General features: G+C 41.4%; 1 protein-coding gene across 4 annotated transcripts in view; it reads right to left on the minus strand.

The window, feature by feature from the left end:
* DPP4 (dipeptidyl peptidase 4) overlaps positions 1-7,448 on the minus strand; it is a 77,455-nt gene extending 70,007 nt beyond the window's left edge. For 2 of the 4 annotated variants that reach the window (XM_033412540.2, XM_004283621.4), the window contains exons 1-2: positions 7,172-7,448; positions 6,553-6,640 (exon numbers count right to left, since the gene is read on the minus strand). In XM_033412540.2, coding sequence (XP_033268431.1) covers positions 6,553-6,640; positions 7,172-7,177 — 94 coding nt within the window. In that variant the 5' untranslated portion in view covers positions 7,178-7,448. The remainder of the gene's footprint in view (positions 1-6,552; positions 6,641-7,171) is intronic. The other 2 variants (XM_012538174.3, XM_033412541.2) reach the window with 2 other exon arrangements.
* Positions 7,449-27,938: the final 20,490 nt, after the last annotated feature.

Below are 27,938 nucleotides of genomic sequence, written 5' to 3' on the forward strand. Positions count from 1 at the left end.
CCCATGACTGTAAAGACCCATGGGAGCAGGCTCTTTGCCTCTACTGTTTAGAGCCTCATCCCTTGTACCTGCAACAACAGCTGCCACACAGTAAGCATTCAGTACACACAGGAGAGTTCACAAATATCGCCTCTGGCCTTAGCCCTTCAAAGGCTTTAAATCTCATACAACAAGAGTTTCCTGCCTGGAATAAAAGAATAAAGGAAAATAATAGGGAAATGGGAGCCATCCATGATATTCATGGACCTGAGCAGGTCTGGCTTTAAAACAACTGAGGAAAATAAGAAGATGGGGTCCCAGCCCCACAGAGACGGTGTTAAGGATGCAGGGGCCACCCAGCCAGTTTGGCGGGACCCACAGTTAAGTCAGGGAAGGGGTGGGTGGTGTTACCCACTTAATATTCACCCCCCTTGCCCTTCTTTCTCTGTTGCACATCCTAAGCCACCTTGGCCCTCAGGTTGCTGGGAACAAAGTCCCTGCTGGCTTTGGCTCTGCCTTAAATTACCTTGGCTTCCTGGGCCTTAGATGCTGAAACACGTGACCTAAGCTCATGGGTCTACTTGCTTCCCCAGTGGACCAAATAATGAAGAAATGTGCTCATTAATGTGGACAGTTAACGAAAGCAAATGGTTTATCATTAAGTTTGAAGAAATCTCCTAGGAAGTTATAATTTTGAAGTACCATACAAAACTGCAAAACTAAAACAGCTAACACAGAAGTGCTAATTTTGTGGTTTCAGTTTGCTCTCTGAGAGACACGCCCTTTTGGGGAAGTCATAATGGACCTGTGAAGACTAAAGGTGAAAATATTTACAAGATAATTGATTTACAATAATGCAAGGGTTAGCATCAAGCCATAAAGCAGTGATTAATCTTTTTTTTAATAGGTTCCTTTTTTTTTTATAAGATGTTGGGGGTAGGAGTTTATTAATTAATTTATTTATTTTTGCTGTGTTGGGTCTTCGTTTCTGCGAGAGGGCTTTCTCTAGTTGTGGCAAGCGGGGGCCACTCTTCATCGCGGTGCGCGGGCCCCTCACTATCGCGGCCTCTCTTGTTGAGGAGCACAGGCTCCAGACACGCAGGCTCAGTAGTTGTGGCTCACAGGCCTAGTGGCTCCGCGGCATGTGGGATCCTTCCAGACCAGGGCTCAAACCCGTGTTCCCTGCATTAGCAGGCAGATTCTCAACCACTGCGCCACCAGGGAAGCCTGATTAATCTTTAAGTTACAAAAGTTTCCACCAAAACATTTCTCTAAAACAGTTATTCATGGAAACCAGCAGACTCAGGGAAGGCTAGAAGTTACAAGATTTGAATTCCCAAGTTCTAGTACTTCCTCACAAAGCACTAAACTTTTATACCTCAGTTTCTTAAGGGTAACAAGTCAGGAAATTAATACCTCCTCTGACGTGGATTGTTTTGTGAGGATCAGATGAAATAACACAGTATACACTGGAAACAAAACAAGTGTAATCCAGTGCAAGTACTCAATCTGCATCTGCTACTGCCACTGAAAACACTTAATAAGACCAGTCAAAAGAGTGGGATGTCAGTCCTGGGCTGGAAGTTGTTGCTCCTCTACAGCTCTGTGTAGGAATAGAGGCAGCAGCAGGCACTTTTCCCCAGAACAGTGGCACCCAGGGATTAGCAGTCATGAAATTAAATATAGGCATATAAATAGGAAGTTGTAACATTTATGCTAATATGGCCACATTAACTTTATACCTGATCACAAAGTACCAGCTCTAGAGGCACGGTGCCTTAGCGTGAAACGCCAACTCTGTGAAACTTTGAGCAAGTTCCTTAACTTTGGTAGCCAGCCTCCAAGATGGCCCCAATGATCTCCACCCCAATATTCATGCCCTTGTGTAACGCCCTCTCACTTTGTATCAGGGTTGCTTTGTGTGACCAATAGAATACGGCAGAAGTGATAGCACATCACCTCTGAGGCTAGGTCAAAAAAGCTCTGAGGCTCCCTACTCAGTTGCTGTCTTATATCCTTCATTCTAAGGGAAGACAGCTGCCCTGGCACCCTTTGGAAAAACCCATCCTTTACGGGGGACTGAGGCCTCTGGCTAACAGCCACGTGAGAGAGCTTGGAAGGAGATCCCCCAGCCCTAGTCAAGCCTTCAGATGATATCTTGACTGAAGCAGCATGAGGGACCTTCAGCCAGAAACAGCCAGCTAAGCCTCTGACAGATTCCTGACCCATAGAGACTGTGAGATAACACATATTTGTTGTTTTAAGTCTGAGAACAATTCATTATGCAGTAATAAATAACTAAAGCACCCTCTCAAGGTTTCTGTAAATCTTCTGTAAAAGTGGAGACAATAACCTCTCTCAAAGGGTTGCTATAAGGATCAAAGGAGAAGTGTATTGAAAGCCCTCAGCCCAATACCTGGCACAGAGTGAATCCGTGTTGGTTATTATTACATCTTTGTGCCTTCTCTTCCTCAAGGAAGGGGGTCCTGCAGGTACTTACAGTTACATTCCTTAGGCTCAGCACTTTGTTAAGTCTTAAAATTTCAAGTACACTGATCCAGCTCTAGCCAGTCTCTTGATGTCATTTTTCTCTAAGCATCAGTTGGGCAAAGAGTCTTCCCTTTTTCTCTCTGATCGCTTTTAAGATGAGAGGCAAGATGCCTAAGATAGAGAAATTTAAGGATATGCTATAGCTGGGGCACCAAAAGCCAAAATAGCTGGCCTGAAAAAGACCAACCCACTGACCTCAGGAGCACTCGGCAAAGCTTGATAACTGAGTGAGCTGGAGTCAACTCGAGCTTTTACAGGGCTCTCTGTTTAGAACCTGGCCTCTGAAATATACAAAGCTTTCATTCAGGCTCATTTCTGTGCTTTTAAACCTGGAATAGATCCTGGACTTCCTCAGGCAAACTTCATAGATGTTATCTTTTCTTTCTCTGATTATTCCTGTCTCCTTCACATTTGGGTTTTCTTTTATTACTGGTGGATGGCTAAGCAGTCAAATTTCCTATGTGCTGAAAGAAGGTATTGAGGAAATTTACTGCTACAGCAGTGGAAAGAACACAAGAAGAACAGATATGTCTCTGTCCCATAACAAAACCCAATAAGAAAACTCTCTTGACAAATGACAAAACTCAATAATGAAACTATTTGACAGTTATTTTAAAAACTCAGCCTAGGGCTTCCCTGGTGGCGCAGTGGTTGAGAGTCTGCCTGCCGATACAGGGGACACGGGTTCGTGCCCCGGTCTGGGAAGATCCCACATGCCGCGGAGCGGCTGGGCCCGTGAGCCATGGCCGCTGAGCCTGCGCGTCCGGAGCCTGTGCTCTGCAACGGGAGAGGCCACAGCGGTGAGAGGCCCACGAACCACAAAAAACAAACAAACAAACAAAAAACTCAGCCTATAATATGATGTAAAGAGGGAATTAAAGGGATCACAAATGCTGACTGAGAAGGTTTTATTGCCTCTAGGCCAAGAAGATTTCTACAATTCCAATGTGAGTAAATTATTTTTATACATTTTATTGCTGATTCTCTGAGAAACTGAATGTCCAAATATGCAATATCCTTCTCTACTAGGATACTTGAGGGATTTAAAACAAAATACGATCCTTTATCATATATACAGAAGGAGATGAACTTTTAATTTTGCTTTGTGAAATGCATAATTCCTGACCTCGAGGAGTTTTTATTCTAAAACAATTCATTAACAGTATTAAGCTTACACCTCCATCTCTCTCTGTCTCGGTCTCCCTCTCTCTACTCCGGGTGTGTCCAGAGTCCTGCTAAAGTCAGCTTTTCATACGGAAACACTTAACCTTTAAACCAACCTCTCAGGGGATGAACCTGGGTTTGCTCATTTCTTCCTCTTTTTTCCTTAGCTCTTTATTTCTTCGCTTTCCACACAATCTAAGACTTTGTTTTGTTGTTCTATCAAAATCTTTCTTCCTTTCCTCCTTCCTTCTTTCTCTTCTTCCCTCCCCCCCTTTCCTTTCCTTTCCATTTGTATTTCCTCTCTCCCACCTCCCTTCCTCTCTTCCTTTCTGGTTTTGATTGACTTGAAAACCTAGATCGACAATATGAAGGACACTTCTTGGGTGATGGCTCTGGATCCTTTGTAAAAAGACTGTCCCTCATGGTGGCACAGCCCAGGAATGGTATTGCTGATTTAGCAAAAATACTGCATTCCTGAGCTTTTTATCTTTGTTCCTTATGATAAGACTGGAGTTGAAGCAAGATAATTTCCCTTTTCTCCTCAAATATACATACATTCCTATTAAGAAATGCAAGAAGAGAAGTAACTTATTGTGTAAGTGTAAATAAAGCACACAGTGAAACCACATCTCCACCCAGTATTCCAAGAGGCCTTCTTAGCCACCCTACCCCCTTACTCCCTATGTTTCCAATTACGGAAGTCTATAGCTTCCAAATGCTGCTCTGTGCCATCAGTCTCCTGGGATACTTCCCTTGCTTCCTCTCCAGCCTTGCCCCGTGTCAGCCCACCTTCCCACTGTCATGCCCCACAGTTCAGGCATGCTAGAGTTCTCCATCATCTACAGGTTAAAGCCCTGCTGCCCACACTTCTCTCTTGCTAGGAGTCCTCTTATGTTCCCAGATAGAGGATGTGATCTTGTGTCTCTATGATGACTCACAATTCATTCACGTTTTCTGGAAAAACTTATCTCTAGGAACTGATACTAACTTTTCAGGCCTCCCCACACACACAAAAAATCTCTTGTGAGAAGTCTTCCCACACTTTCCCAGAAGTGATCCTTTTAACCCCTGAGAAAGTTTGCTTAAGCCTCCCTAAATTTTCTCACTGAATCATAATAATAGTTAGACCTAGACATGTGAACCTCTCTGGAAGTCCCTGTCAAGAGAATGTCTTTGAAATCTTTGTTCAAATTTCATTTGGAGAAGAGGCTAAGTATGGTTTAAGGGAAATGGTAAGATAACCCCTCCCAAGTCTGTATGCCCCACCCAGCCAAACTAAATCCCTGTAGTTAACTTAACCAAACCCCATGGAAGGCAGATAGATGACCCAGGCCCCTAACCAATTACATTGCCATCTTCAGTGGCTTATTTATCCAAGTTTAGTGTTCCTTTCAACTTTCCGAAGGGAAGTTCTGATAATTACACTTTTACCCTTTCTTCCAAGGATGCCTCAGCAATATATTAGAGATGAATGGATTATCCAGGTTACTTTGATTTGTTTGCGTATCTGTTTCCCACTAGATTATAAACTTCCTGAGGTCGGGGCTCTCTTTATTTATAAAATTTAATCTTTGGATTTGCAGCAACTAGCACAGTTCCTGGAACATAATGTAGGTCATGTGAATATTTACTGATTGTATGGGTGACCCGTCCTTTTCCCACAGGAAGGCTTTGTGTGTGTGGTTGTTTAAATATACAAAGTACCACTTTATGAAAGCAGTTATATTTTAACAATTCACAACAAAGAGTCAAAAGAGTGGACAGATGCCTGCCATTTAATAGTCTAAACTGGCGGGAACCATGGCTGTCTTAAGTAACTGAAAATCATTATCAATAGGTCAACACACTCAGTTATTTAACCTCTGGCACCTTTGCCCTGGCCCTGAAATTGCCGGCCAAACATGATTTTTGATGGTTCTACAAACTAATTCTGAATGGTCACCTGAAATCTAGATAAGACCCCTCAGTATATAAGCACTATCTACACATTTCCTGGTTGACTAGACCATCAGAGAACACACCTCAGTTGGTTGACTAGAATGTGAATACTTACATGAAAGTTACTATTTAAAAGGAAAGTAGGGCCAGTGGAGACCCAAACTAGTTATTCTCACTTGTTTGCATCCAATGGTGTGTATTTCATTATATGAATGTTTTATATTAAGAGCTAGGACTAAACTGGAACAGTGAGGCAAGCTAAAAGGAACCAAGGTGGATTTAAATGAAAGAATCCACCAAACATCATTGATCCCACCTCCTCTGAATATTACCATGGATACCAGCTTTATGATTTAACTCTGAAATACTTACTTCTATAAGTGGTCAAATAGTTATTTTCCGGCATCCCAACTCTCCAACTGATGGATTTCCATCATCCCTGAAGGAAAACCCCCTGGGCTCCCCAAGCACTATCTTTTCTCAAAACTATTTGGGGACTTGCTTTCTTATTTTTTTCCCTCCCCTTATGACATCCTTACTGCTGTTTGGGATTTTTGAACACTGCCTTTTTTCCTTTGAAAATCACAACCACGAAAGTTGTTTTTGTTTTTTTTTTTAATTTACATTCAAAAGGTACTAAATTCAAATTTAACATAAAGAAATCTTAAAACTTCTCTTTATTTTCAGGAAGTATGTATTTGCCATACACAAGACGTGGCAGGTGCAAGGCTCTCGTAGCCTAAACACTGGAGACCAACGAAGCGAATCTAGCGGCGACCACGCCAGCAAAGCCTCAGCGACGACCTGGCACACCGATCCCACCCAGTCCCCAGCAAAATCCCTAGGTCTCCTTGGTGTGGTAAAATAGAACCTGATCCCGGTCTCCAACTGTCTTATCTTTTTCAAATGTTTTAAACTTACTGCCTTTGTTCAGCAGAACCAGAGGCACGGTGATGACGGTGACGAGCGCAGCGATCCCCAGCAGTCCCAGGAGCACCTTCCACGGTGTCTGCAAGCCGGGCAGATCACGTCCAGTTAGAGCCAGCCGCTTGGCCCCGGTCTGGGTAAGAGGGTCGGGGCCTGGGCTGCACCCGAGGCAGCGGGGTTTGCCGACGGGCGCGCACTGGGAGAGAGGCACCGCGGGATGGGAGGGTTTGGAGCGCGCGAGTCGGAGCTTCCAAGAGCTGTCTCCCTTGAACTTTTGGCCTCTGGACACTTTAATTGTTTGCTTCTCTAGGCCTACAACTCAGAAGCCAAGTGAGGGTTCAGGCGTGCGATTTGCGGGTGGCCCTCCAGGTTCTCCAAGGCTCGGTGCCTGGGTTCTAGCAGAAAGCCCGCGGGCCCGAGAGCCAGGCGAGAGCCCTGGGGCGTCCCTTCACCTGTCAGAGCGTGGCCCTGAAGCTTCCGCCTAATGAGAGCCCCTGCTTTCGACCCGGAAGCTTTGGGGGCAATCTGGGGAGAGTTTGGTGAAAAGGCACCTACAACTCGCCCCTGGGGCTGTTGGGACGGGTGGGTGGGGGGAGGCCAGCTACTCACTCACCTTCATGGTCAGCGTCTCCTCAGAGCTAAGCTTTCGGAGCGGGAGCGCAGGCAGAAGTCAGGCGAGCCTCCCGGACGCGCGTGCGGCTCCGCAGCTCCGGGCGCGCAGTCACTCGGCGCTCCCAAGTTTGAACCCCAAGTTAAACATTAGTGAGCGCCGGTCCGGCTGGGTATAAAGGGCCGCGGGCAGGCTGCGAGCGAAGGCGCGCCGGGCCCCGGCAGTGGCGTCCCGGCCGGGGGACGCCCGAGAGGCACCTCCCTACGGGCGCGCCGGGCACGGGATGTCTGCTGGGCGCGCAGGAGGGGTGTGACCGCCCGAGCAGCGTCTAGCCAGCGCCTGGCATCCGATGCCGAGCCCTGAGGCTGCAGACCTGCTGCCGCCCGGCGGGAGACCATGGTCGGCCTTAACTGAAAGGGACCTCTGCTCTCAGTTCCCGCAACCTCGCGTGAGCAGGCAAGGGGACCTAGCCCAGAGAGGGCACGGGGTTCTGCAAACACACAGCTCACTGCTGGCAGCTGAAGCTAAAACCCAGGCCTCAGTCCTTTGCCAGTGAATGATATGCTGGGGAGTTCTGGGGTGTTTAAAGCTTCTGGAAGGCCAAGAGAGAGAAAAAGTGATTGATCACTTGTGGGTGGCACTTAGAGGCTGTGTCTGGATTCATTCTCCGCAGGGGATTTCTGGCTTGTCTTGCAGGCTTACCTTCCCATCAAGATGCCAAAAATAATAACACTAACACTTATGTGGAACTTAACTTTTTCCCAGGAGCTGCTCTAAGCATTTATGTGTTTATTTTACAGGGAGGAAGCCTAGGCACAGGAGGTTAAGTCACTTGGCCAAGTCCAGGCAGCTAGGAAGTCGTGGAGCCTGAATTCAGAGTCCATGTTCTTAACCACTACTCCACAGGGCCTTTCATCTTTCAGTCCTGCAAAGAGGATTTTTGGGAAAAGGGAAAAGGTCAGGTGTGGCTTCTTCCTCCCTTCCTCCAGGATGCCCTGTAGGTTCCTTCACTCCTTCCTTTTTTTCTTCATTCACTCAACCCCACACCCTCCTATTTATTTCACCCATTCCACAAATATCTGAGTGGATACAAAGTGTCAGAGTCTCATCTAGATGCTGGTGATAGAGAAGGGGGACCAAGATAGATGATATTTGTGCACTTGGCACTTTCAGTCTGAAAACCACAGGTGAACCTTTGCAGTTAGGTTCTTCCTCTATGCTTATTTCCTCTCTTGTGGATTAAGTACTCCCTAAAAGGCCTCTTCTGCTTGCTCACTCAGCTGCAAAACCTCTCTGTCCAAAGTTAGAGGTAAAAGGTTAAAAGTGCAAAGTCCTATGGAACATTAACACATGATTATGAATAAATTCCAGTTTCCATCCTTTATATCCAACCCAGACATTGCTTCTGAGCTCAGGGATCTTTTCCCCTCTGGCTACTAGTTGCTTATGACACACACCCTCATTCACACCGAGCTCCAGAGGCTGGAACTGAGCTCTTTCTCCTTTCCATCAGCCTCACCCCTTCTCTGATCATCTCTGTCTTCATTATATGGGGATATATGTATATGTATAGCTGATTCACTTTGTTATAAAGCAGAAACTAGCACACCATTGTAAAGCAATTATACTCCAATAAAGATGTTAAAAAAATAATAGAATAAAAATAAAAACACAGCTCAAAAAAAAAAAAAAAAGTGACCCCATTCACCAGTTACAAAAACTAAAGGCTTGAGTCATCTCAGTTTCTCTTCTCCACTCTCCTGCTACATTCACGTGACCATCAATTCCTCTCTTCTGCCTTCACAAGTATTTCTCAAATCCATTTCCTCCTCCCTCTTACAGTTGCTGGGGAGGTGAGTCAACAGTGTTATTGTAGCATGTGAGCTGGGAAGAGAGGCTGTCCGACAAGGACAACAGGGAATGGTGCCATTGGGGGCTCAGTGTTGGTCTCTGCTTTCACCAGTTTCTATACTCAGCAAAATGCAGGAGGCAAGTCAGTACAGTTGAGTGCATGCTTGACCTCCATACCTACACCGTTGACACTATACTTTCCGCAAGCCCCCAGGAAGCTGGGGGAAGATGGCTGGCATCCATGGGGGCAGATCATCTTGTTCTCTGGAAAGTATTCCACAAAACACAACTGCCAACTTCAAGAGATTCTTTCCTAAATCCAACCCCCACCGCCCCCGACCTCTTTGTCACTAGTCTTTCAATCTTGTTTTCTTCAAGTCCCTAAGGTACCAGCTGGCCAACACATTAGCCGCTACCTATGAGTCAGTGTAAATCCTATATTAGGCCATCTCTTGTTTCATGAAAAATGGAAAACAGATGTACTACTCCAAGTTCTGTCTGTCAGGATGATTTCTCTTTCTACTAGATTTCGGAGCATGCCTGAGAGGGGCCGTAAGGTAGCAGCCATCACTTTTGACAGGTACCAGCTTACTTTGCATAAGGCTGCCTCTTCCCTCCTCTGTTGCCTGGCTGTGGCGAACTCTTATGTAACTATATGTGTGTGTTGAGGGAGAGACACCGAACAATGGGAGAAGCACCATGGAGTCTAAGTTCACTACTCATGGGATTTTTTTTTTAACTTTTTATTTTATATTGAAGTGTAGTTGGCTAACAACATGTATCTATTCTTTTTCAAATTCCTTTCCCATTTAGGTTGTCACAGAATATTGAGCAGAGTTCCCTGCGCTATACAGTAGGGCCTTGTTGGTTATCCAATTTTTTTTTTTTTTGGTATGCAGGCCTCTCACTGTTGTGGCCTCTCCCGTTGCAGAGCACAGGCTCCGGACGCGCAGGCTCAGCGGCCATGGCTCACGGGCCCAGCCGCTCCGCGGCATGTGGGATCTTCCCAGACCGGGGCACGAACCCGTGTCCCCTGTATCGGCAGGCGGACTCTCAACCACTGCGCCACCAGGGAAGCCCCCATTTATTCTTTTGTCTTTCTCTTCCATCCTTCTCTCTCTAGTGCCTAGTAAAATGCCTGGAACACATCAGTAGTCAATAAGTGTTGGTGGAATAAATGCAAAAATTAAATCAAATGAAGAAAAAGTAACATAAGATCTTTTCCTTCTTGCCTGCTGGAACTGGAGGCGAGGGGAAAACGGGATCTTGCTGCGTGTGGAAAGAAAGGAGAGAGGGAGGATGGTAGGGCTAGGGGGTTGGGACGAAGCTGAACAGATCTTACTCTTTGCCCTCAGCTCTGCAGGATAAGTAAAGGAAGTACAAAGGTATTTATTCTTTTGCTCAGCGCCCTCCTTGCTCTCCACGTAATCAGGGAAATCTGCCCACCTGTGTGGAAATGACTTTTTTAGCACGTCCTTTGGAGTCCAGATCAAAAGTCACTTCTTTCAGATTACCTTCAAAAATAGCCCCGTCTGTTTCCATTCCATTTTCTGCTTTCCCTACCAACCAGTGTTTGCAAGATTATTCTGCTTGTGTTATTTACAACAAAATTAATTTCTACCACATGATACAGAGATGATAGACAGATAATTCTATGGATTTAGACGTATGGAAAGAAGAAATTTCAGACCCAAGAAATAGCTACACGAAGTCTGACAAAGCTGGAGATCTTTAGGGAAAATCTATTAGTTTAGTTTCACCAGGAAATAGGGTTGGTCTTGGACATATCCTTCAGTCTTAAATTCAGTATTCAGTATGTACTAGGGAGCCACTTAAAATTTTTTCCAGAGAAAGGAACACAATCAGACTGAACTTTAGATATGAGAAGCAGGCAATAGCATAGGCTGGATAGCTGAGAAATGAAAGAACTAGAAATAGGATGAGAATCATAAACTTTATGTTGCAAAATTAATTGGGCAGGTGCTTCTCTGTGTGGAGCTTGTCATAAAAGAATTTAAATCATGTTGATTTGTATGTGTTTACATACAGATCTCTAAAAACTGTTTTCCAGCTGTAGTTTGGGGTGTTTTCCTTGCCCCAGTGATCAGTAATACCAAGTAAGGGGTTCTTCTTACACTCAATATCCAATAAAGTTCTCTTGCTACCTGTTAGAACAGACATTAGCCAAAGAGAGAGGAGACTTTTGTGCTCTTTGATTAGCGTCCTTTGGCTAGTCTGTGGGTTTTTAAAAATGTCAATGATTTACTTGATTTACATATATTAGCTCCTGACTTAAGAAATAATTGTACGACTCTATGAGAAAATGTGTTTAAGATCCTTGGAGCTAGATTCTCACAAAATGGCTGTGGCTATGATGACATCTCCTTTTTAGTGTTTTCCAAGCTGTAAATGTGAGGTGATGTGATGGTGGTGGTGTATGTGTATGAGGTTGGAGTAGTGGAGTAGTGGAGAGGCTGTACAGTGGTTACTCTAATTTAAGGAAAGAAGGAGCAAGGACCAGTAGAACAAGGCTAGGGACCTCTAACTAAACTGAGAGATCTAATTTGCCATGGGGGAGGGACAACCTATTCTCTTTTGAATGGTAGATCACAGAATCAGAAAGTTATATGTGGAAGGGCCTTCAGATTCGTTGGATGCTGTTTTATTAAGAACAATAATAAGGGGGAAAAAAGGTTCATGCTTGGCATTGGACTAGAGTGAAAAATAAGGCTGTCATTTTTTAAAATTGTGGTAAAATATACATACTATAAAATTTACCACCTTGGGACTGCCCTGGTGGCACAGTGGTTAAGAATACGCCTGCCAATGCAGGGGACACGGGTTCGAGCCCTGGTCCGGGAAGATCTCACATGTCTCGGAGCAACTAAGCCCGTGCACAACAACTACTGAGCCTGCGCTCTGGAACCTGCAAACCACAACTACTGAGCCCGTGTGCCACAACTACTGAAGCCCGCGCGCCTAGAGCCTGCACTCGGCAACAAGAGAGGCCACCAAAATGAGAAGCGCGTGCACCGCAATAGCCCCCGCTCGCCACAGCTAGAGAAAGCCTGCATGCAGCAAAGAAGATCCAACGCAGCCAAAAGTAAATAAATAAATTTATTTTAAAAAATTAACATCTTAACCATTTTAAAGTATACAGTCATTTCTTTTTTATCTAGAATAGTCCAAAGTTTGTAATGTAATTTTAGCAGATTAAACATACAGCTTAAAATTATTTATGTAGGATTCTCCTTTTTCTTGACGAGATGGTGGAATAAAACTTGACTACTCTCATAGTATATTTTTTAGATTAGCATCTGTTTACTGGGGCTTGATTTTCTCTTCTTAAAGGCGATATAGGATGGAAAAGAAGGACTACATGGGAATTGGATCTTTTTAGTGATACTACATGGGAGTCTTTGCTATGGGTGTACACAGAGACCTTTATTCTGGTGATATTCCTCGTGCTTTAAGAGAAGGGACAGTAGTTGTAGTATTTCAAACAGAAACTAAAACAACTAGGGAGAACTTTGAAAAGCCAGAAATTACAAGCTAAATGCAGTCCAAGAGGGATGGTCCAATGCTATTTAACTCCCTGGCTGAAAAGCACAGTTTTAGGTAGAAGTATTTCCCTAGGCTCTACAGCTTGTTTCTCAAATGCTTTATTTCCTTATTCTCTACGTTCCCCCACCCTCACTTCTATTTAGATATTTTTTTCCTAACCAACACCCACATTCAACTTGAATACCACAGATATACTGTACATCTGTTTATGTATTATATGTTCTATATAAATCTGTGCTTTATACATCAGAAAAATATTTTTTTTTGCCCCAAGAACCACTCTCTAGGGGGAGATATTGCCCTCATTGAGAGTGCAGTCTCTATAGTTGCACTGGTTCCAACATGAAGGTGGCAATTACTCAGCAGAATATAACTACTCTTTTCTTTTACTTTATTTTTTTGAATTTTATTTTTTTTTATATAGAAGGTTCTTATTAGTCATAGATTTTATATGCATCAGTGTATACATGTCAATCCCAATCTCCCAATTCATCCCACCACCACCACCACCACCACCACCACCACCACCACCACCCGCCACTTTCCCCCCTTGGTGTCCGTACGTTTGTTCTCTGCATCTGTGTCTCAATTTCTGCCCTGCAAACCAGTTCATCTGTACCATTTTTCTAGGTTCCACATATATGCGTTAATATATGATATTTATTTTTCTCTTTCTGACTTACTTCACTCTGTATGACAGTCTCTAGATCCAACCACGTCTCTACAAATGACCCAATTTCATTCCTTTTTATGGCTGAGTAATATTCCACTGTATATATGTACCACATCTTCCTTATCCATTCATCTCTCGATGGGCATTTAGGTTGCTTGCATGTCCTGGCTATTGTAAATAGTGCTGCAATGAACATTGGTGTATGTGTCTTTTTGAATTATGGTTTTCTCTGGGTATATGACCAGTAGTGGGATTGCTGGGTCATATGGTAATTCTATTTTTAGTTTTTAAAGGAACCTCCATACTGTTCTCCAGAGTGGCTGTAGCAATTTACATTTCCACCAACAGTGCAAGAGGGTTCACTTTTCTCCACACCCTCTCCAGCATTTGTTGTTTGTAGATTTTCTGATGATGCCCATTCTAACTGGTGTGAGGTGATACCTCATTGTAGTTTTTTTTTTTTTCACTTTAAACTTGGTACTTCTACTTATTTATTTATTTATTTTCATTTTAACATCTTTATTGGAGTATAATTGCTTTACAATGGTATGTTAGTTTCAGCTTCACAACAAAATGAATCAGTTATATATATACATATATTCCCATATCTCTTCCTTCTTGCGTCTCCCTCCCTCCCACCCTCCCTATCCCACCCCTCCAGTCGGTCACAAAGCACCAAGCTGATCTCCCTGTGCTATGCGGCTGCTTCCCACTAGCTATCTACCTTACGTTTGGTAGTGTATATATGTCCATGCCTCTCTCTCGCTTTGTCACAGCTTACCCTTCCCCCTCCCCATATCCTCAAGTCCATTCTCTAGTAGGTCTGTGTCTTTATTCCTGTTTCACCCCTAGGTTTTTCATGACATTTTTTTTTCTTAAATTCCATATATATGTGTTAGCATATGGTATTTGTCTCTCTCTTTCTGACTTACTTCACTCTGTATGACAGACTCTAGGTCTATCCAACTCATTACAAATAGCTCAATTTCATTTCTTTTTATGGTTGAGTAATATTCCATTGTATATATGTGCCACATCTTCTTTATCCATTCATCCGATGATGGACACTTAGGTTGTTTCCATCTCTGGGCTATTGTAAATAGAGCTGCAATGAACATTTTGGTACATGACTCTTTTTGAATTATGGTTTTCTCAGGGTATATGCCCAGTAGTGGGATTGCTGGGTCATATGGTAGTTCTATTTGTAGTTTTTTAAGGAACCTCCATACTGTTCTCCACAGTGGCTGTGTCAATTTACATTCCCACCAACAGTGTAAGAGGGTTCCCTTTTCTCCACACCCTCTCCAGCATTTATTGTTTCTAGATTTTTTGATGATGGCCATTCTGACTGGTGTGAGATGATATCTCATTGTAGTTTTGATTTGCATTTCTCTAATGATTAGTGATGTTGAGCATTGTTTCATGTGTTTGTTGGCACTCTGTATATCTTCTTTGGAGAAATGTCTATTTAGATCTTCTGCCCAGTTTTTGATTAGGTTGTTGTTTTCTTAATATTGAGCTGCATGAGCTGTTCATATATTTTGGAGATTAATCCTTTGTCCATTGATTCATTTGTAAATATTTTCTCCCATTCTGAGGGTTGTCTTTTGGTCTTGTTTATGGTTTCCTTTGCTGTGCAAAATGTTTTAAGTTTCATTAGGTCCCATTTGTTTATTTTTGGTTTTTTTCCCATTATTCTAGGAGGTGGATCAAAAAAGATCTTGCTGTGATTTATGTCAAAGAGTGTTCTTCCTATCTTTTCCTCTAAGTTTTATAGTGTCTGGTCTTAAATTTAGGTCTCTAATCCATTTTCAGTTTATTTTTGTATATGGTGTTAAGGAGCGTTCTACTTTCATTCATTTACATGTAGCTGTCCAGTTCTCCCAGCACCACTTATTGAAGAGACTGTCCTTTCTCTGTTGTATATCTTTGCCTCCTTGGTCACAGATTAGTTGACCATAGTTGCATGGGTTTATCTCTGGGCTTTCTATCCTGTTGCATTGATCTATATTTCTGTTTCTGTGTCAGTACCATATTGTCTTGATTACTGTTGCTTTGCAGTATAGTCTGAAGTCAGGGAGTCTGATTCCTCCAGCTCCGTTTTTTTCCCTCAAGACTGCTTTTGCTATTCGGGGTCCTTTGTGTCTCCATACAAATTTTAATATTTTTTGTTCTAGTTCTGTAAAAAATGCCATTGGTAATTTGATAGGGATTGCATTGCATCTGTAGATTGCTTTGGGTAGAATAGTCATTTTCACAATATTGATTCTTCTAATCCAAGAACATGGTATATCTCTCCATCTGTTTTATCTTTAATTTCTTTCATCAGTGTCTTATAGTTTTCTGCATACAGGTCTTTTGTCTCCCTAGCTAGGTTTATTCCTAGGTATTTTATTCTTTTTGTTGCAATGGTAAATGAGAGTTTCCTTAATTTCTCTTTCAGATTTTTCATCATTAGTGTATAGGAATGCAAGAGATTTCTGTGCATTAATTTTGTATCCTGCAACTTTGCTAAATTCATTGATTATCTCTAGTAGTTTTCTGGTGGCATCTTTAGGACTCTCTATGTATAGTATCATGTCATCTGCAAACAGTGACAGTTTTACTGCTTCCTTTCCAATTTGTATTCCTTTTATTTCTTTTTCTTCTCTGGTTGCCTTGGCTAGGACATCCAAAGTTATGTTGAATAATAGTGGTGAGAGTGGACATCCTTGTCTTTTTCCTGATCTTAGAGGAAATGCTTTCCATTTTTCACCATTGAGAATGATGTTTGCTGTAGGTTTGTCGTACACGCCCTTTATGATGTTAAGTTAGGTTCCCTCTATGCCCACTTTCTGGAGAGTTTTTATCATAAATGGGTGTTGAATTTTGTCAAAAACTTTTTCTGCATCTCCTGAGATGATCATATGGTTTTTCTTCTTCAATTTGTTAATATGGTGTATCGCATTGATTGATTTGCCTATATTGAAGAATGGTTGCTTCCCTGGGATAAATCCCACTTGATGATGGTGTATGATACTTTTAATGTGTTGTTGGATTCGGTTTCCTGTTGAGGATTTTTGCATCTATATTCATGAGTGATATTGGTCTGTAATTTTCTTTTTCTGTAGTATCTCTGTCTGGTTTTGGTATCAGGATGATGGTGGTCTCATAGCATGAGTTTGGGAGTGTTCCTTCCTCTACAATTTTTTGGAAGAGTTTGAGAAGGATGGGTGTTAGCTCTTCTCTAAATGTTTGATAGAATTCACCTGTGAAGCCATCTGGTCCTGGACTTTTGCTTGTTGGAAGAAATTTAATCACAGTTTCGATTTCATTACTTGTGATTGGTCTGTTCATATTTTCTATTTCTTCCTGGTTCAGTCTTGGAAGGTTATAGCTTTCTAAGAATTTGTCCCTTTCTTCCAGGTTGTCCATTTTGTTGGCATAGATTTGCTTGTAGTAGTCTCTTAGGATGCTTTGTATTTCTGCGGTGTCTGTTGTAACTTCTCCTTTTTCATTTCTAATTTTATTGATTTGAGTCCTCTCCCTCTTTTTCTTGATGAGTTTGGCTAATGGTTTATCAATTTTGTTTATCTTCTCAAAGAACCAGCTTTTAGTTTTATTGATCTTTGCTATTGTTTTCTTTGTTTCTATTTCATTTATTTCTGCTCTGATCTTTATGATTTCTTTCCTTCTACTAACTTTGGGTTTTGTTTGTTCTTCTTTCTCTGGTTCTTTTAGGTATAAGGTTATATTGTTTATTTGAGATGTTTGTTGTTTCTTAAGGTAGAATTTTATTGCTATAAAATTCCGTCTTAGAACTGCTTTTGCTGCATCCCATAGGTTTTGGATCATCGTGTTCTCATTGTCATTTGTCTCTAGGTATTTTTTGATTTCCTCTATGATTTCTTCAGTGATCTCTTGGTTATTTAGTAACGTATTTTTTAGCTTCCATGTGTTTGTGTTTTTACGTTTTTTTCTCTGCAATTGACTTCTAATCTCATAATGCTGTGGTCAGAAAAGATGCTTGATATGATTTCAATTTTCTTAAATTTACTGAGGCTTGATTTGTGACCCAGGATGTGATTTATCCTGGAGAATGTTCTGTGCTAACTTGAGAATAAAGTGTAATCTGCTGTTTTGGATAGAATGTCCTATAAATATCAATTAAATCTCTCTGGTCTATTGTGTCATTGAAAGCTTGTGTTTCCTTATTCATGTTCTGTTTGGATGATCTGTCCATTGGTGTAAGTGAGGTGTTAAAGTCCCCCAGTATTACTGTGTTACTGTTGATACCTCTTTTATAGCTGTTAGCAGTTGCCTTACGTATTGAAGTGCTCCTATGTTGGGTGCATACATATTTATAGTTGTTATATCCACTTCTTGGATTGATCCCTCGATCATTATGTAGTGTCCTTCCTTGTCTTTTGTAACATTTTTAATTTTAAAGTCTATTTTATCTGATATGAGTATTGCCACTCCAGCTTTCTTTTGATTTCCATTTGCATGGAATATCCTTTTCCAACCCCTCACTTTCAGTATATATGTGTCCCTAGATCTGAAGTGGGTCTGTTGTTGACAGCATATATGTGGGTCTTGTTTTTGTATCCATTCAGTGAGCCTGTGTCTTTCGGTTGGAGCATTTAATCCATTCACGTTTAAGGTAATTATTGATATGTATGTTCCCATTACCATTTTCTTAATTGTTTTGAGTTTGTTGGTCCTTTTCTTCTCTTGTGTTTCCCATTTAGAGAAGTTCCTTCAGCATGTGTTGTAGAGCTGGTTTGTTGGTGTTGAATTCTCTTAGCTTTTGCTTGTCTGTAAAGCTTTTGATTTCTCCATCAAATCTGAATGAGATCCTTGCTGGGTAGAGTAATCTTGGTTGTAGGTTCTTCCCTTTCATCACTTTAAGTGTATCATGCCACTCCCTTCTGACTTGTAGAGTTTCTGCTGAGAAATCAAAATCAGCTGTTAACCTTATGGAATTTCCGTTGTATGTTATTTGTCATTTTTCCCTTGCTGCTTTCAATAATTTTTCTTTGTCTTTAATTTTTGCCAATTTGATTACTGTGTGTCTTGGCATGTTTCTCCTTGTATTTATCCTGTATGGGACTCTCTGTGCTTCCTGGACTTCGGTAGCTATTTCCTTTCCCATGTTAGGGGAGTTTTCGACTATAATCTCTTCAAATATTTTCTGGGTTGTTTTCTCTCCCTCTTCTCCTTCTGGGACCCATAAAATGTGTATATTGTTGTTTTTAATGTTGTCCCGTAAGTCTCTTAGGCTGTCTTCATTTCTTTTCATTCTTTTTTCTTTATTCTGTTCCACAGCAGTGAATTCCAGTCTGTCTTCCAGGCCACTTATCCATTCTTCTGCCTCAGTTATTCTGCTACTGATTCCTTCTAGTGTATTTTTCATTTCAGTTATTGTATTGTTCATCTCTGTTTGTTTGTTCTTTAATTCTTTTAAGTCTTTGTTAAATATTTCTTGCATGTTCTCGATCTTTGCCTCCTTCTTTTTCCGAGGTCCTGGATCATCTTCACTATCATTATTCTGAATTCTTTTTCTGGAAGGTTGCCTATCTCCACTCATTTAGTTGTTTTCCTGGGGTTTTATCTTGTTTCTTCATCTGGTACATAGCCCTTTGCCTTTTCATCTTGTCTATCTTTCTGTGAATGTGCCTTTTTTGCCACAGGCTGCAGGATTGTAGTTTTTCTTGCTTCTGAAAAAAGGTATTTTCAATTCAATGCATATGGAACTTGTGCTAGTGATGGAGGGTCACTTGCAGAGGCGGGGGACAGCTGTGGCTCACTGCAGGGACAAGGGCACTGGCAGCAGAAGTTCTGGGAAGTACTCCTTGGTGTGAACCCTCCCAGAGTCTGCCATTAGCCCCACCAAAGGGCCTGTAGTCCATAACTACTCTTTTAGAGCACTGGTTCCAGCATAAGATAGAAATACTGAGTTCACTCTGGGAAAGCTAACCTCTGTAATCTTAATGCTGAGAGACTGAACATGCAAAGAGACAATGGCCAGACAGTTGGATTCTCACTCACAACCTCTACAACAATCTGCCCAAAGTGGTCAGGACTTGGTCAATGATTGCCAGCTTTGCTATTTTTGCCCTTTCTTCCAACACAGAACCACTCAGAAAAAGATGAATATGCTCCGTAATTCAATCTTATAAGATGCTCCACTTCTAGTTAGCCTGCCTGCTGTTTTCCCATACCAATAATCTCCAATTTGAGCATACTGGAAGCCCCACTTCTTTTCACTGTAAAGCATTTCCACTCCCCTACCAGCCTTTGAGTCCAAATGTCAAGCTATGGTTGCTGACTCCCTTGCTATATTAAGCTCTGAAAAAATAGCCTTTGCTTGTTCTCATTTGGATAATCTTTGTTTATTTCCATAATATGGAATGAAGATTGCAGCCATGGAAGACCTTACATGCTTAAAAAGACACCATAGATAATAACCACTTCTCCATTCCAGTGTTTGAGTAGCATGAATGGCTCATCCATTGGTCTCTGTTTTCTTCAACCACCCCAAAAGCTGCTATAACATTCTTTATCTTGTCCTTTATCAGCACACTATTTAAATAATTCAAGTTTTTTTTTTGGCCATTTGGCTACAGCAGTGATAACATTCAAAGATGTCTGGAACTGCAGGCAGGTGCCAAAAGAATTAGATAAGTCACTCAATAGGAGTCTTATACATACAAAGACTCTATTACTTAGTTTCTTGAATAGTTACATATTAACTTGGATTTTGACACAGTCCAGAAAAAGACTCAGTGTTCAAGTGACTATTTCCTGAAGATTTTACTACAAATGTTTTCTCTTTAGAGTTAAGACTTTCTGTCACATCCACCAGTATATTAGCATTAATATGTTGCCAGATAAACTAAAAAAGATTTCAGCAGTAACAGAAAGATGAATTGTGAATGTTTAGAAGATTGATTTGAAATCAAGTCATGTGGTTCTGAATAACAATGCAAAGACCACCCAAAGTCTTTTAGATAGAAACTAGGTGATGGCCATGAATATTGAGAAGAAAACTTTATCAAAGTCTCCTCAGTGGGTAACTTATGAGTCTGACTTCTACTAATGGAAGACCAAAAAATTTCAATATGCCAATTCTATTATGTAAAATACAATATATATTTTAGATTTTTATTTCATTACTTATTTACTTAGTTTTTTCATATCGTTGTTGACTTCTAATTTAATTTCATTATGATCAGAAAACAGTTTTTAAGACTTATTTTATGGCCAAGCATGCGGTCTATTTTAGTGAATATATAATAGGAACTTCAAAGAAATTGGGTATTTTCTAGTTAGCCAATATATTGTTCTAAAAATGTCAACTAAATCAAAGATTTGCTAAACTTGTTCAGATCTTTTAGACTTATTTTTTGTAATTTTATTTCATTAATTGGATGCTAAACTATTCTACTACAGATTTTTTAAAAATTATTTTAAGTGTAACTAATTATTTACATTTAGCTTTAATTCAATCAAGGTTCATACTTCTTGAGATGCTACTTTGCCAGGCAGTGTACTGAGAACATCACAGTCAGGTCCAATGGGGGATCACAGTGTTTACAAACAAGTTGATCATTGCGAATCCATCCAAGCTTGCACCAAAACTAAGACCAAATGTCAGAGATGATTAAGCTTTACTGGCCCTCAAAAAGCATTCTGGCGGGGAGGCGGGGGAGATTAGACCTCCCAGGGGCCACGTGAATGCACTGGGCTATGGATCTGATGTTTGGAGTTTGGTAGTCAGTCCTCTTGGCTCCTTCCTGTAAGTACCCTTCTTTCTGTTTCCCTCTCAGGTCTTGCTGTCTCTTCTTTTCCACTGTCTGTCTCTTCTGTGTCACGGTATCCCCTTCAGGAATATCTCTTTCAAACCAGTCCCCAGAGGTGAAGTCCCCGCCTCCCCACCTCTTTCTCCTCTCTCAAATTCCACCTATTCTGTAAACAGCTTTGACCGGAGGTTGACAGGATAGCTATATGCATTTTATCAGGACTTTTGAGGCCAGAAGCCTTTACTTGATTCTTAAAAGTTTTGCCAAATACACCTGGCACATACCTCTGTCATTCCTCTTACCATGGATGAAATAAAAATTCACATTCTAAGGCAAGTTAAGGAAAATTTAAGCATAATAGTTTTCTCGGTCCTTTGGTCACTTCTCTCCCCTCTACTGTGCATTGTACACCTGCATATGCATCAACCACAGTTCCCCATCCCCAGAAAATACCTGCTCAACCATAAAGAGCAACAATTTTCTAACATCAGTAAGATAACTCCCTAGGAGATAACCTTCTTAATCTTGTAAGGGACCATGATGACCCATGACCCACTACTCACTTTGTACTTGCATATCTGGATTGTGCAAACTATCGACATTTAATGTATAGCTCTCTATCTCAAAAAGCAATACAACTGTGCTTTGACCTCTAATGGGAGGAACAGTTCTCGGAGCTTTCTGAGAGGCTGTTCCTGGGTTATAATCCTCAATTTAGCTCGAGTAAAATTCTCTATTTCTTTCTTAGATCAACTAACTAATGTTTTTTCATCGACACCATATTACATTGAAATGATCTCTTGACTTTCTGTCTCTCTTACGCTGCTTTGACTGTGGCAGATATGTGTTATTAATATTTGTATTTCCAGAAACTACAACAGTGTTGGACTTGGGTGAACTCAGCAAAGTACCAAAGCTATAAACACAGAAACACCAGCTTCTTCCAGCCAATCAACATACGACCTGGAAGGCAGCATGGAGAAGAGAAATGAGCAAATATTTTAAAGTCTGACAAGCCTGGGTCTGTCATCCAATTACTATATGCCCTGGGTCTTTTTTTCTTTAAAGCTACTTCAGAGAGCTGTGGAGATTTAATGAGATAATAACTGAGTAATCTTGGCTACTCCCTGAAGCTTTCAGATTTATCTACATGCTGGTGTATCTCTTCAGTTGGGATCTCTATGCTGGATTCTGAGCCACCTGGAAGTCATCGCCTGGATGACTCAGAGGCCTATCAAATGTAATTTAGCCAAGAGTAAGTTAATTATTAATTATTGCTGGCGCTACCCCAGCTCATCCCTGACCCCCTCCACAAAGTTCCATCCTTTCCCTCATGCCCCATTTCAGTGAGAGGTATCGACACCATATTGCCCAAGTCAGAAACCTAGGGGTCCTCCTTGATGTCTACTCACTCCTTACCCCACACAGCGACCTCTTTAGCATCTGTTTTACTTGTCCACATCCCTCTAAGCTCACTCCACCTTTTTTTAGGCTTTCCTCTCTTCTGGTTCAGACCACCCTACCAGCATCCTCTAAACGGCCTCTTGTAATTTCACTCCAGTGCAGCCTCTATTACTTTCTTGTTTCAAATTAGTGGCTTCTCCTGCTGCAGGATAAAGTACAAATTCCTTATTGTGAGCTGGTCTCTGCTTCACCTTCCTTCTTACCTCACCTTCCCAAACTCCCAGCTTCACCAAGAGACTTGCATTTCTAAGCATTGCCCTTCTCTCCTTTGCTTCCAGATCTTCAAACACAATACTCCCTCTGCCTAGTATTCCATTCCCCGTGTTTTTCATCTGGCTAAATTCCAATCAACCTTCCAGACTCCAGTGTCATTTCTTCTAAGAAGCCTTGTCTACCACCTGTCCAAGTGAGTTGCTTTGCCTCTGTGCTCCTAGAGAGGCTTGTGTCTCACTTCTTTTTAACAAAACACTTGTCACTCTATAATGTAATTATCTAATGTAATAATAGCTAAGATTTATGGACCCTATGTTATGGGCTGGATGTTCTTTTAAGTACTTTACTTGTATTAGCTCATTTAATCTCATGATAATCCTATGCAGTAAGTGCTGTTATCATCCTCACTTTGCAGATGAGGACATGGAAGCACAGAGAAGTAAATATTTCTCTCAGTATCACACAGCCAGCATTTGAACCCAAGAGTCTGACTCCAGAGTCCCTATGATTATCCACTCTGGATTTTTGTATCCAATAATCTCTGAGGATTTTGTCTATGTTGTTTACTGAGGTAATTCCAGGGCTAAGAATAAAGTCTGGCATGTAATAGCTGCTCACAAAGTGTTTACAGACTCACTGAATAAGTAAATACTAATTCATTTGTGTCTCTTCCTTCTGAAGGGCCGGGGACTAGGTTTCATTCTGTGTATTCCCAACAGCTAGCCTGGTACCTCGTACATAAGAAAATCAGTAAGCTTGTCTCTGTGCATAGGTTCACTGCCACTCAGAGTTCCAAGATTCCACTTCTTTGTGCTTTTCTGAGACCTTGCATCCACCCTGCCACGCCATCGCACACTTTGCTGCATGTCAATTTTCAGTGTGTAGAAAAAAATCTGGTCAGCTGCTGCTTGACAGCTGGAAAAACAGAGCTACACTGGAGCCAAACAATTTTGTATCTAAGGGAAGCAGGCGGGGAGAACCTCCTACCTTGTGTGGGTATGTGGGTGGAGGGCTGAATCACTGAGTTCTTTGAATTCCTTGGAAAAAGATAACTCAAAGGAATATTACACGACATGGAGAAATAGGAAAGAATAAGCAGAAACATAAAAAGGATTTAAATGTTGAAAAATATGATCTGCAAGCTAAAAATAGTTGCAATCAAATTTGGAGAGAAGAAAGCTGGCGTCAGCATTCCAGTGCCCTGAGGGGCCATGCATGACTGAGAGCTCCAATTTGAAAGCTGCTGAGCAGATGTTCCCAGACCTTGCGGAGGAGAGGACTGTGCAACAGGCCTAGACTAACCTTGAGAGGCTGAGACAGGGGGAAAGGAACAACTTTGCCAGGGGAACGACAGCCTGAGCTTCTGCAAAACATTATAAAAGAATATCCTCGAGTTCTTTGTGACCCTACCCAGAAGGAAGGGAGGTGACAAGTAATGATGGTATTTCCTGGGTAGTAGGTGTATTTTGCACTTTCCCCCCTAAATGAGCACTTTAAGATTCCAATTGATTTTTTACATGCATTGCAGAATTTCTCTTTGGGTGGAATAGGGGTGGGGAGCAGGTCAGACTTTCATGGTCATGCCACCAAAAACCCCCAACAATTTTCATGTCTTATCTCCGGCTCATTTGGTAGTTATTATATGAGAGACAAGTTGGGATAGTGAGAGAATGGACAAGGGCTTACTCAGGATATGCCTCTTTGTCTTTTTTTTTTTTTTAATTTCTTTTGTTTTGGCCTTACCACGTGGCATGTGGGATCTTAGTTTCCGGACCAGCGATGGAATCCGCACCCCCTACATTGGGAGCGCAGAGTCTTAACCACAGGACCACCAGGGAAGCCCCTCTTTGTCTTTTTTTGAGCAGCACTTTGCAAGCTGTATTGTAAGGATGATTAAAGAGGTATCGAAAATGAGTAACACACTTACGAAAGGGCAAGTGGTAGGCTCCACAAATGGGAGTGTGTTTATCATTAGTATTGTTTTTGACTAGCATTATTTTCTTAATTTTCCAGCTAAGGTTTCTGAGGTATTGCCTCACCATGAGGAAAATTGAGTAAGGTAGATCAGAGGAGCTTATGATTAGAATGAAGACACTGAATTGGTTTCCCAGGTGGGCTCACTGGCTAAAAGGGGATTGTGAGAAGTGTGTTTTTCAAGTTTGTTCCACAGCCAGTGTTTGGGCTCTTGAGAAGGGAGGTACCATAAGTGTATTGTAGTAATTAATGCCCTAAGGGAGGAAGGGAATTGTATGAGAAGATGTATTCTCTAATTCTTTTGAGTACAGTTCATCTTTTCTGCCCAAGAAGAATGGACACACTTTATGGGCAGGGACAATGTCTTCTAATTTGTATTTATAACCTTTCTTTTTCTGTCTCAGAGATTTCAGGAACTAAGAAGGGACTTACTGATAAGCCAAATCCAGAAATTCAAGTTACTTGTGTTGCTAAACATGTGTAGAATTTCATATAAATGTAATTCATAAAATTATGTTTGACAAGAATTTGATATAATTGTCAAGAGTTTCTTTCTGTCCAATAATTTTGTGCAACACCTGGTATACCACGCATGGTGGCAAAATATAACAACCCTCAGCCCTGCAGAGACCTCTACCCTGCAGATGGAATCTCCTTCCTGGATCTCAGAGTTTCAAGGATGCAGTGTGCCTGCCGCTCTACCCCTGAGGTCCTGCTATCCTCTTCAGACCTTATAGCTGCTTTGAGAGAGGTGTGGCCAAGGCATTCTCACTTTTGAAGGGAGTGAAATAAATCAACCTGGAAAAAACAGGTTCTCTGATTAAAGTCCATGTTTTCCCAAGAAGAGCCTCTGTTTCTCCCTGCACTACTCTGTTGAAGGCATTGCTGGTGGACAACTTTCAGTACCTTTCTCCTCTCTTTTGTTTTGAAAGGCGCTGTAAGAGATCACTAGTAAGAGATCGTTTATGTTTAGCAATTGCCCTTTGAAGTTTCAGTCAAACACAGAATTTACTATAAAACAAATTAGTCTTTATTATTTTAGTGAAAATCATAAACTTAACTCAAACATACACAGAATCGGATTTCTGGATCTCTCATCCACCCAGTTTTCCCTGTGGGAACTCTTATGGATGAGTGAACTACTTTTAGCAAGTGGTTAATGAGCTACGTGCTGTATAGATATGACTTTCTTTGAGCATTCACTTAATGATTGGGTGACTATTGCTAATTCCTCCGATAATGAAAAGGGGTTAGAAAACAGGTATGGAAAGATTAGATTTGAACCATATGATATTGCTGATCCTTGACCATTTTTGACCCACGTTATTCTGATTTTACATAATATAACTTAATATGTCCAGGGCTTATTCACAAAACAATACATTCTATACTATGTCCAATGTAAAACTGACATTCTAATAGTAATAGAGTACACTTCAAAAAAATTCAAAAGTTCAAAAATTGTTCTAAATACAGCTGCAAAATAGGAACATGATACCATATTCCATATGATAATAAACCAGTAGCGGATGAAAGAAGATACAATTATGTCATTTTATACCCAGTAATTAAAAATGAGCCTTATAATTATGAAAAATATATTAGTTTACTATAAACCCTTAAGTCAATAACATTTCGTGAAAAAACTCTTTATTGTGTTCTTTGAGTCAGAGGTTAATTGTGTTGAGGACGTTTGGGAAATCTTCCTTTATCTCACTAAAGACTATGTGTTTTTTTCAAAATGCTTCAGTTTTTTTAACTACTCTGTACTGAATACAATGTGCTAACACGTAACATTAATCAAATATGATTGATAATTTTGATGAATTATAATAATGGGAATTTCAAGAAATAGATGAAACATTTTGGGGTTGAAAAGTTCTGACTAATGTTCAAAAGTAAATCCCCTCCTTTATATTTTGGTCCCAGTACAATGAGAATTCGCAACTCTGAATTATACAAAAGAGCTAATGCTCTTCTTCTGTTTGTGTGCATCGAATAGACAGTCTTAACCAAGGAGATAATGAGTATCTGAGGGCATGGTGCAGTGTAAACAGAAGGAGGAAAAACTAACAGGCTCACTAATCGTGGAGTAAATCTTTTTATATGGAAAGCAAGAAAATGTTTCAACATCATAGAAAGACTGCATCTTGACTAGAGAGGGAAGAATTGCTCCTTTCCTAATATAGGAAGTTAGATTAAGGCCTCTAGGCCCTTCAAAGATAAACACCTTAAAATTCTTGAGTCTTTCATTATTAGAGATATTCCCTCTGGATGCTGCAGTTTAAGGTTTTTAAAGGAAGAGTTACACTTTAGAGCTCCTGAGAAGTCTCCACTTTCATCCATGGGGAGTGTTCTTTTATAATTGTGTCCTATGGAGTTCCATGTGAGGGGAGTTGACCAGATTAATTGTTTTTGTTCTTTCCTGTCAATATTCCTGAGAAATTTAACAAACCTTCATGGACAGCCCACGAGGTCCTCTCCCTACCTCCCCACGAGTCCTCAGACTCCAGCCTTCTCACTTTCCAGTACCCAGAACCACTTCAGAGTGCAGGCCACCACCACTTCTCCTGGCAGCCCCCCATCCCCCTCCTCTCCACCAGCTGTCTAAACTCAGCTCAGGGAGATTGTCCTCAAATGCAAGACTGGTACTTTCGCTTCCAGTCCTTTGAACATTGCCTATAAATTCCTTTGTAACACCATTTCCCTTCCCCTTCATTCCTGCCACCTTCTCAGTGTGGCCCTGTTTTTCATTCCAGGCCTTTGGTCTTTCAGTACCCATTTCCGGGCACTCTCTCCGCAGCAGCATCTTCCATTTCCTGCACCTGGGTAATCCCTGCTTGTTTGTGAAGTCTCTGCTTAGATGCTGCTTCCTCCAAGTTGCCTTCCCAGATCCCCCAAATGTGAATCCCCCTCGCATGTCTGCTCCCCTCCCCCTGTAGCAGTGACCACACTATATCACCATTGCCTTTCTGCTTTTCTGAACCCTCTATAGTCTGCAAGCTCCTTAAGGGCAGGACCCCTTGTCTGTCTTGTTCACCATTGTATTCCCAGGGCCTAGCACAGTACCTGGCTTAGAGTAGACACTGAATGTATGCTTATTGAATAAATGAAGGAAGCAGACAGACTGACAGATCCACAGTGGTGCTTTGTGCAGAGCTCCTGTCTTTGAAGAGCTTGTAGTCTGTAGTATTTCTGTACATTGAAAGACTATGTGGAATAACAAAAAGAACACACTTTTAATGAG

The sequence above is a fragment of the Orcinus orca genome, chromosome 7 (genome assembly GCF_937001465.1).
Source record: "Orcinus orca chromosome 7, mOrcOrc1.1, whole genome shotgun sequence".
Taxonomy (NCBI): Eukaryota; Metazoa; Chordata; class Mammalia; order Artiodactyla; family Delphinidae; genus Orcinus; species Orcinus orca.